Raw genomic sequence first — 10,479 nt, 5'->3', positions numbered from 1 at the left:
CAGAGACAGAATCATTTGCAAATGAGCAGCCCAAACTCAGTCTGCATGGTTTGAGGGATGGAAAAAGTTTGCAGGATAATTTATTAGTGCCATTGTCTGCAGCTTTCCAGATGTTCTTGTCCTGGAGCATACACAGAGGAGAAGCTCCCAAATACATCAATAAAATAGTTTAGAGATGTTTTTCTGCTAGGAGGCATGAAGCTGGAAAAATTAAAGGTGTTATTCCAGAAGTGATTTAAATTAATGAATGACTTCAGATCAAGGCCAGAGGGAGGAAAAAATGTCAGCACAGCCCTTCCTGCTTGTATCAAGGTAGAGCAGGTCTCTAAGCACTGCTGCATGTAGGGAAATGAGAGATAAAAATAATGAGGTAATAGATAAAATAATAAATAAATATAAAATAATAAATATAATGATAAAAATATAGATAAAAATAGATAAAATACTAATGGATAAAAAATACTAATAATAGATAAAAATTAATCTGTCCCATGGGATGGGAGACACTTCCCTGAATGCCCAGAGAGTATCCCAGGGATAGTTCTGTAATACTCAGTGCAAACAAATGCTCTCCAAGCTGATGATATTCATGCAAATATTTTGTTAAATGCTGCCACTCATCCAGCATGAAAAAAATATATTCCTTTAAACACACCATTGGAAAGAGGAAGGCGTTTTCACTGGACTCATTTAAACAAATACTTAAACAAAGAATGAACCAAAAACCAGCATCTGCCTGTTGGGGCTTAATGCCAGAACAGTGAAGGGAAAGATGAGAGCTACTTTCATCCCTCAAGGCCTTTTCATGTCCTTTGGATGGCACCAGGAATCAATAAAAATCAGAAAAAATAACCCTCAGAGATAATAAATGTGATTCAAGGCATGTCCAGCCCAGATGAACATCCATCCCTCACCTGCATTTACTGGGTAGCAGCAAAGAGTGAAAGCCTGTATCAGACCTTGAGTACCAGCTTGAATAATTGACATTGAGATTTGTTGAAATTGAACAATTTGACTGACCCACTTTTGGACTTCAGGTGAGTTTATGTCACATAAAGAACTATTTTGAGTTTATGCTGATGTTTTTAGGAGCTCTGTCATGCCTGCCAGCTCACTTTCCTACAAATTCACAGAAAATAATGCACAGTATTAATGCCAGGATCCCCCAGCTTGATTTGGTCCCCACTGATTTCAGCATTGATCAAAGGAAACTCTTTTTCCCAATCACCACATTAATTTTACTATAAACCTTTCATTGTCAGGTTTGTAGGCAGCTATCTGCATTTGCCCTAATCAGGGATTCACTTGCAGCTGTAGGTTTAAAACTCCCTCTAGAGCAATGCAAGTACAGAGCTGTGTGCTGGTTATGAAAAAAGCCCAAAGTCCCCAAACCTCATTTAAGGGCTGATGCTGACAGAAACCTGGCTCAGACCCCACTCACATGAGCCAGTTCCAGCTCCTCTGGGTAGACCCTGAGCTGCTCAGCTGTGTGCCCTGCACTGCTGAAAGCAAAAAAGGAAACCATCATTTAACTGAAAGAGTGAGAGCTTGCAGGAGAATCTCACCCTCTCAAATAATCCCCTTGGGGGATCACTGTTTAATAACAGAGAGCAATCACTGCACACTACAGATACTGAGAGAACGTTTTCAAACCTCACACCTGAAAGCTCAGCTTTATGACTCTTTTCCTGTGTCATAGCCCTAACTCACAGAAACTGCTGGGGGCACTAATGCAAGGGTTTAGAAATGACCCAAAACACAAACACACAATTTATCCTGAAGAAAAGCACGGGGTGTTTCTGAAAGCACATCACTGGGACCATAGAATGAGAGCTGTGATGCTGCACGGGGGGCAGGGACAGAAGAGAGAAGAGCCTCTGAATTTCTCCTACTTCCCTGAGCATTGTGTGATTAGCTGCCCCCTTTGGACATCACCTTTATTCCTTTAACAAACCCAGAGACTCAATTACACCTCTTGTCTCACTTTGAGACTAAGTGAAAATACATCAGGACAGGGAAGTGACAGAAAAGCTTTTAGTCTACTTCAGCTGACAACAAAATGTATTTTTGTCCCACTCTCCCAGCAAAGCCATTGAAATTCACGTCAGGGGATGGTTTTAGATCCTACTGCACCTGTTAGTTCTGGTGTTTAAACAAATTCCTCATGATGCTGATGTACCTGGGCGAATATCAGCAAAGACAGAGCAGAGGAAAGCAAACCCAGCCCCTCCTGTAGGATTTACCTCCCTAGGTTTGGAGGGGGCTGCAGATCATGCAAAATTCTGCACAGTAATATTAATTATTGCACTAACTCTGGCTATTTAGTGCATTATCACAGCCCAATGAGGCACTCCTGCTATGATTTACCTTGTAAGATGTAAGCACATCTCTTCAGAGCTGCATTTACTGCTTTGTAAATGCTTCTTATTGCACAGCCATTACCAGTGCCATTAAACTCATTTAACCATGCTCTCCCCACTGGAGTGTTACAGAAATGTGGCAGCAGAGGTAGTGTAACTTTTCCTCTTTATTTCTGCAAGGACAGCATTATGGCTAAACATGTATTTATTTGCATAACAGTTCTTTATAACGCCTGAGAAATGTCAGTATTAAATACTGTAAGTACTAAATAAATAGGTGTTCAAAAACCCAGTTGGCCTCTTCAGTATAATCACTTGATAAAAGTAAGAATGGAAGAGATTAATAATATGGATTGGTAATAAGCCAGTGCACCTTGTGTTAAAAGCTAGCCCTTTTTAATGGCAGATAAGAGAACACAAAAAATGATTTGAAGGAAAGGAAAAAGCTGAAAAAGATTCTTAGGTGATAATTCTGCATTACCACCTGGCGCAGAAACCTCTGTCAAAGTAAGAGCTCTGCAGAAACAAGGTCAATATTTCTGCTCCCTCCTTTAGCCATAGCACAGAAGCTGCTCCACAGTTTCTCCACATTAAATCCTGCAGTCCTTAAACTTCACAAATTCCAGCTGGAACACACTCACAACTGATTTATTGCCATTTACTGTGGGAAATCCCAAATACAGCAGAGGCTGCTTTCATCACTTCATGGAAAATGTAAATCCACTTACTGATAACAAGTTCCTGTGGCATCTCTTCCTGCACCATCCACGAGCTCTCTGTGCCTCCCCTGCCAGCTCTCACCCAAAATGTTGCTGCAGGAGCTGGGTTTTTGAGTGAAAATCCTTGTTCTCCATCAGCCTGAAATTAAATCAGCTGTGCTCACCCCTTTTGGGGGGGCAGTAGCACAGGAGTTCCCTTTCAGTGTTTAAAACGAGGAGACGCCAGCTGGTGCTGAAAATAAACTGATCAAAAATCAAAATGAAACTATTTCCCATCAGGGCAATTCATAGAAGCAGAGGTGTTGCACTGAAGTCCCAAGGGAGGTTATTCAGACCAGAATGGAATTAGGAAAGGAGCAAATTAGGAAGGAGCAATTCACCCACTCAAGAATAACTCTGTTACTCTGGGCTTTTCTTGACATCAGAAGGTTGGGAGCTTCAAAAGAACAAGGGTGGATGCAAAATTGTACCTGGCAATCATTCTCCCACAGGCTGGCAAAGTCTTTATCCACTGAGATGTAACAAGAGATTATGGTTTTTCCATTAGCATATTCTTAAAATTATGAGTTTTATTAACACAAGAAATTAAAAATATTTCCCACCCTTTATGAAATGGAGTTCCTGTTTCCCAAACAAGCCTCAGGAAGAGGATCTCTCTCCCCTTACCCTGTGCAATGATGTGTTTGAGGAAGCCAGCTCCATTCTTTTCCACACTCAGTGATAGAGGATGTTTAAGCTGCTTTATCTTTGTTGAACAATGCTGCAGATATGAATCCCATCACATTCACTCCATGGACAAGTTTACACCCCTTAGATTACAGTGACACTGTGACATTGCTGTAATGTTCTTTTCCCCTTTCCTTTTTTACTGTGTTATATTGGTTTCAGCAGGAGCCCACATCTGAAACTTTCATTGTGGCTTCAACCTGTAGGGCTGGGAATGAAGATGAAATGGGTTTTTCTATACACAAATGCTCTGTAATGCTGATAAGGGCTGTGAACAGAATACAGACTAACAGAACAGAATTGTGTATTCAGCCTGCCTGGTAAAGGGGATATTTTTCAACAGTCTGTTGAGTAGCAATAAATTATTTGTAAAAATCACCCTCAATAGAATGGGGAGTCCTTTCTCCTAATAACACTGACAGAGACAAAAACACTTAATAAAATTCTCAAGGGGATTTTTGACAATAATCTGCCTCTTGGGAGCCTTCAGAGCCCCCTCCTTTGTGTGTCCAGCAAGGGGCACTGGGCAAGCCTGTTGGAACTAACAAATCAAATTTTCCCTGGCTGAGATCTCTTCCAGCAATTATGTGATGGGCTTGGATCTTAATTAGCAGCTCTTCTCTCTTAGTCTGAATGGTGTCAGAAGGCCACTGAGAGTGATGCTAGCTCGAATGTTTTGAGCTGTTCTCTCCAAACCAGAAGTGTGACAGGAGACTCGCCAGTCCCTCCCAAATCAGGTGTGAGTGTGCTCAGCCTATAACCTGAGAAATGGGAAAAACAGAAATCTGCTTCTGCTCCAGCTGTGAACCAGGGGGGGAATTCACTTGAATTCAGGAGTGAAAGTGCATTGGGAAACTTCCCTTTACTGACTGCCCTTTCTCACTGCAACACTAAGCATCACTGCCACATTTTCTGGAAAAATCCCCTCACCCAGGATTCTTCTCCTGGGAAGCTGGGAAGGCTCAGAGAAAAAGGAAAACAATAATTATCTCATTTGCTTCTCCTGTGTTTTGCTGCTTTGGAATGTGGTTTGGAGATTGTTTATCCAACAGGTGATTGTTTCATTGGTTTCATGTGAATTGTTTTAACTTAATGACCAATCATGGTGCAGCAGTGTCAGGACTCTGGAGAGGGTCACCAGTTTTTAATTATTACCTTGTTAGGCCTTCTGTAAGTATCCTTTCTCTATTCTTTAGTATTGTTTCAGTATAGTATTCTTTAATATAATATCATAAAATAATAAATTAGCCTTCTAAGGCTAATTGGAGTCAAATTCATCATTTCCTCCCCATGATGGGGGACCCCAAAAATACCCCAACTAAGAGCTGTAAAAGCCTTAAAATTCTTTAAATGCCCTTTGGCTTAACAAGTGAGAAATTCTGTGTATTGGACAATGGCAAACTGAGCTCTCTGGCTGGAGCTTGTCTGGATTCATTTGGCAATTCTGCAATTTCATCTTGTCCTTACTGGAGCTGCACTCTGTCTTGTGGGTGAATGTTGCTTATATATTAGTGCATTTATTAGACTTGGAAATCTAATTAAGATGAAAAAGAAGGAAGACAAACATCATCCAGAAGAAGGTGTGTACATGTCACCATCAATTCTCTTCCCCTTCTCATCACCAGGAGAGAAGCTGCTCTGCAGATGGAAAGAGCCAGGCACCCAAAGGAGCTCAGAGAGCACAGTGCTGTAGGATGTAATTAAGCACAATTACATCTGTGAACAAGAGGCCAAATAAAAGCAAGCCATAGATAATCACTGTTATAAAAACCAGAGTGTCCTTGTGCCCCATCTACTCCTAGAAATAAACTTGGTTTAGACCACGTTAAAATCTAGTACAATGATGCATGGCTGCTGCAAACCTGCCAGTCAAATTCAGAGCTTTTTTGGCAAACTAACAGAGAGACTCAGCCCAAAGGTTTAAGGTTTCTGGAGCTGCTTCAATTGTGTTTCATGCTTGACTTTCTGCAGTCCTCCTGAACTGGCTGAATACATCACTCTGCTGTTTGCACCCAGCCAAAGCACTGAGAGGATTTTCTATTTCACGCCCCATTCATACCTTGCTACTCAGATTATGCAATGTGAGTTATCCCAAATGCCTCTTGCTTTTCCCTTTGGAAAGTTTTTTTACAGAAAATAATACAAGGAAGATCTTCACTTCTGTAACTTCAGCATACATCAGTTGCAGCTCAGATGTTTTTATTACAGTTATCTGGGTTCAAGGTTTGGACCAGTTTGAATGCTTTTTCTTTTTGTTATTTCTGCAAGTTTCAGCAAAAATCCTGTAGCATCTGCAAAAAGAAACTCAGTTAATTCAGTGCATTTGGAGTTACCTATCTGGTCCTGTCATTTTGATTTTATATATGTTGAGCAAATTTTAATTTAATGGCAAAATGATAATGTTTTTTCTCTGTTCAGACCATGTTCCTGAGCAGGGAGTAATTTGCACACCTGTAGAACAGGAGTTCTCTGTATAATAAACTGAATTAAACTGGGTGCATCCCAGTGGAAACTTCTAATTTAATTTTAGCCCCTTAGGACAGCAATGTAGGCATTCTGCTTATCAGATGAGTGTGGAGTGTACTCTGGGATAGCAGGTGAGACTATTTATCTTGTAAAGATGAGTAATAAGAAATTTGATTTCAGATAATGCCTGTGGATGCTACTCCTAACTGTCCAACAACATGGTCCTGCTAAGCAATCTTAAGACAAAAAACCCATGTAAAGGCTTTATTCCACCTACAGAATGTGATGTGCTCAGTGATCCAGAGCAATTCTCCCAAAATCATTAGAATTTTAGTACCACAAAACAAAAATATGGCTTTTTCATAGGTTTGGGGTTTTTTCCCCCCACAGTCCACAGCCAAGTATTTTTTGCCATGGATAGAAGGAAGGAAAATGAGGTTCTGTTTTCACATTAAATAAAAATAATTTGTTCTATGTGGGAAAAAAAATTAGAGGGCCAAATTAGAAAAAGCAACAAAATCGGAATGAATCAGCACAAATGCTCTATTCCTAACCTGAGATTTCAGTCACTGTGGGGGCATTTTGCTGGTTGCCAGTCTCTCAGGATATCCCTGCTGTGTTTGATTTGATGTTGTCCTCCTGTTCTAGCCCAGCCACGTTTGTTATTAAATATGGCACTTGCAGGGTTATTTGGGATATGGAATGGGAGCAGGGGAAGGAACCTGTTGGGTTTAGCTGGGTAACAATTGCAGAATTTCAGCCTTGCAGTCTTACACTCTACCTTTGCCTGGAGAAAAGCTGAAGAGCATTATTTTGGTTAAAGGAGGGAGGCTGTTCCATTTTAACAGCAGCAGTAATGACTCTTTATCAGTAACACTGTTTCTTTAGGGCATTTTTTTTGTGTGATGCTCTACATGTTTAATTAATGAGAATAACTTGCTAAATTATATTCTTCTCAAAAAAATGATAACACACAGATGTACAAACCCACATTCATGTGTTGTTTTATTGGTGCATTACAACATTACATTTCCTTCACACTGAGAAAGCATGAGAGTAAAATACATTGATCCACAAAAATGCCTTCCCTACGCTGACTTTGCACTGGTGATTGTGGCACCTACAGATCCCTCCACAAGTTTCATTCCATTAAGTCTTTCATAATTTTAATTACATTTTAATCAAACCTTTTACATTGTCTCCTTTATGACTCTCGATTGAATTATTCCCATTAAAATGTGTTATTCTTTACTGCTTTTCTGAGATCACCAATTACTCCTGCAATTTCAGGTTTTATGCTGTATTACACTTCATGTTCCAATCTTTTAGCAGCCACTACTCACTTGAGGGCTGGAAGAGATTTTCCTCATCCCAAAGACAGCCTGTCTGTACCAAAAGCCATTAAAATATCCAGAATGTGTACATCAGTTAGAAGGCTCCACTCCATTTTGAGAATAAGCCAGATCTATATAAAAACATGCAAAATGCTCTATGCATCAGTATTAAACTTCTAATTTTGATTGAAGATTTATTCTTTTTTTAACATTTGCATATAACCTGGAAGACTAGGGTTCCTGCTGAAAGAAAGAGCTGATGGCTAAACCTCACCCTGGCTCTGGGGCTCTCAGTAATCCTCCCACATGAAGTAATAGAAAACTATATTTGTTACAGAATTCTGTAGGGTGGTTTAAAAACTTCCTAGGAAGATTAAACCTCCATTGCACTCTGTGGATTTCTAGAATCAAGATCTCAACCACACCAGAGGAGTGTTCTGTCAAATCCAGTGCAAATGCCAAGTAATTTTGCTTTGCTGATGCTGGTATTGTGAATTACTGTATATTCACCAGGAAAACCAGAGCTAAGTTCAACTGTCTCTGCTGTAGACCTCAGAATTCTGTAAGTGAAACATCCTCCCTCTGGCTCAGTTAAACTGTACCAGCTTTGCTTTTTTCTGGTTTCTACAGAACCTCCCGGGTTCACTCCTGTTACCTTCTGTTCCTTAATGTCACTTCCTATTTATAGCCATTTCCAAATATCATATAAATTTATACACAGCAAGGTTGCATCCTCTTGTACACAGTTATTAGGTTTATTTTTAAGGGGACCCTCATTTACTTGCTTTTTATAAAAATTCAAGTGTTGCCAATCAGGAAGCAGCTCTTCTCAAAAAAAAAAAAAATCTACAAAGCTTAGCTTTGAGTAAAGTAAATGACAAGCCTTACATAGAAACATTGAGCTGTTTGAATCACAAAATGTCTACGAGGCTGATGCATATTCCAACAGGAACACAGAAATTATAATCATGGCAGCAGTCTCCTCCAGTCTGAAGCACCGTAATTGTGGTCGTTGATCAACATTATCTTGATTGCTCCAAGAAATGTTCAAATGCCAGGGTGTGGTCTGGAATATTTTGCCTTCATTTTTCACAGGATACCTAAGGAGAAAAAACCTGGAATCTGACATTCTGCCATCCAAAGGTACCTCATCTCACAGGAATGTGATGTATACTGCATAGTGCATACCTAACAAACAGAATCCTACTGATAATAAATTACCTTCAGTCACACTCTTGTCAACCTTCTCCATACCAGCAGTGGTTTGATTCAGGTGAGCTCCAATTCAGGTACCAACCTTGGCAAGCACCATGCCCAAGAGCATGGTGAGCTGAAAATGTGGGATGGGATTGGTGGAAAACTGTCTCCAGCCTTCCTCTGGGTATGTTACAGTGCTGGAAACCACCACAGGCATTTGTGGTTGTGTGCCCAAAGTCACGAATGAGAATCTTTGCATTTCCTCAGGTCACCAATGCTGCAGTGAGTCACTACACAAGAATGAACATGGCACAACGAGATCCACAGGAAACTTTGTGTTTCTGTATCCTCCCAGTTTTAGGGGGTTTTAAACATCTGTTTGAAAGACTTCAGCCCGTTAAATGCAATGGGTGTTTTCTTTCAAATTTGTTTTGATGGTAAATACTGCAAGAGTTCTCAAAAAGTGCTGATGGTCAATGCCAAGTTTCTAATCCATCCTGTATGTTGTTCTTAGTTGGTAATTTTAACAGCATGGAGTTTCTTGAAGGTGAGAATCATCCTGTGGAACTACTAATGCACAAGGCTTGGCTCTCACAAGCACTTCACCAGCCACACCTTTTGCCCTCTTAGTCATTAGTAGCTCAGAACGGTCTTGGCAAAATTTGATAATTAATACAAAGTTCCACCAGCATGTGGAGATTTCTGTTAATGTCAGAAGGCAGCAAGATAAACATAAGGATGATGCCCTAAATTATCAAATTACAGATGTTGAACACCTGATGAAAAGTGCTCTGTGTACTCGCCACCCATCGAAATCAATGAGTGCTGAAGATGACCAGAACTTTGTAGAAGATACTCAGTACTTCAGAAAATCTGTTTCCAGATCTAGTATATGCTCAACCACACCTCAAAGTTACTCTCTTGACCATTCCCCACACGAGATTTTTTTAATAACGTTCTTTCCCCTTCCCTCGAGTAGTTCTACCTGCTTGCAGTAGACTGAAAACAGATAATTCAGCAAGTCAGTATGAACTTAGAATTTAGCTTTAAAACTATGATGGTGCCATGGCATTAAAAATAAAATATTTAAATTCCCTTTATAAAAAGGAAAGAAACAAAAGAAAAAAGATGTACATTAAGAACCACTGTTAAGAGACCAGTTTGGAGGAAATGTGAGAAGGCTAAAAGTTCATTCTGCACATTTCTCAAAGTCATACGGGACCTTCAGTAATTCCCTCCAGAGGCAGCCCAGTAGCATTGTCTGCTGTGGGTCTCTCTTCTTTCTTCACTGAGGTCTGATCCAGCAGGCTGACATAAGATTTGTGACAGGCTGTGTTGCCCAAAGGAGGGTAGTGCTGTCTGTAGCAAATATAAGCAAAAATGAGGCCAATCACCCCTCCAACGAAAGCATCTGCAGGGAAAAAGCAACAAAACCAGGAGCACATTACAAGGGGAAGGGCAGCCAGGAGTGAAAACTGCAAATAAAAGACATTTGGTTGATGTGAAAGTGTTTAACACAGAAAATTTGGATTCTGAATTTTCCTAAAGAATTTGGAACCAAATACCACACTGGACAAATAAAATCCATCCTTGGGGACTTGTGCAATATTTTGAACACCCAAACTGTAGATGGTTGGCTCAGTTTTGGGAGATGAACACTGGGAATAGAATGGACTC

General features: G+C 40.2%; 1 protein-coding gene across 2 annotated transcripts in view; it reads right to left on the bottom strand.

Annotated features, from left to right (window-relative positions):
- Positions 1-7,251: 7,251 nt before the first annotated feature.
- Positions 7,252-10,479, bottom strand: part of PLPP4 (phospholipid phosphatase 4) — a 46,508-nt gene continuing 43,280 nt past the window's right edge. The window contains exons 7-8 of one of the 2 annotated variants that reach the window (XM_071445989.1): positions 10,025-10,213; positions 7,252-8,705 (exon numbers count right to left, since the gene is read on the bottom strand). In XM_071445989.1, coding sequence (XP_071302090.1) covers positions 8,695-8,705; positions 10,025-10,213 — 200 coding nt within the window. In that variant the 3' untranslated portion in view covers positions 7,252-8,694. Of the gene's footprint in view, positions 10,214-10,479 lie in introns of both variants that reach the window. The other variant, XM_071445990.1, reaches the window with a different exon arrangement.

The sequence above is a fragment of the Agelaius tricolor genome, unplaced genomic scaffold, assembly GCF_023055355.1.
Source record: "Agelaius tricolor isolate 1412-34295 unplaced genomic scaffold, bAgeTri1.0.p SCAF_22, whole genome shotgun sequence".
NCBI lineage: Eukaryota > Metazoa > Chordata > Aves > Passeriformes > Icteridae > Agelaius > Agelaius tricolor.
This window is presented reverse-complemented; position numbering and strand designations above follow the sequence as displayed.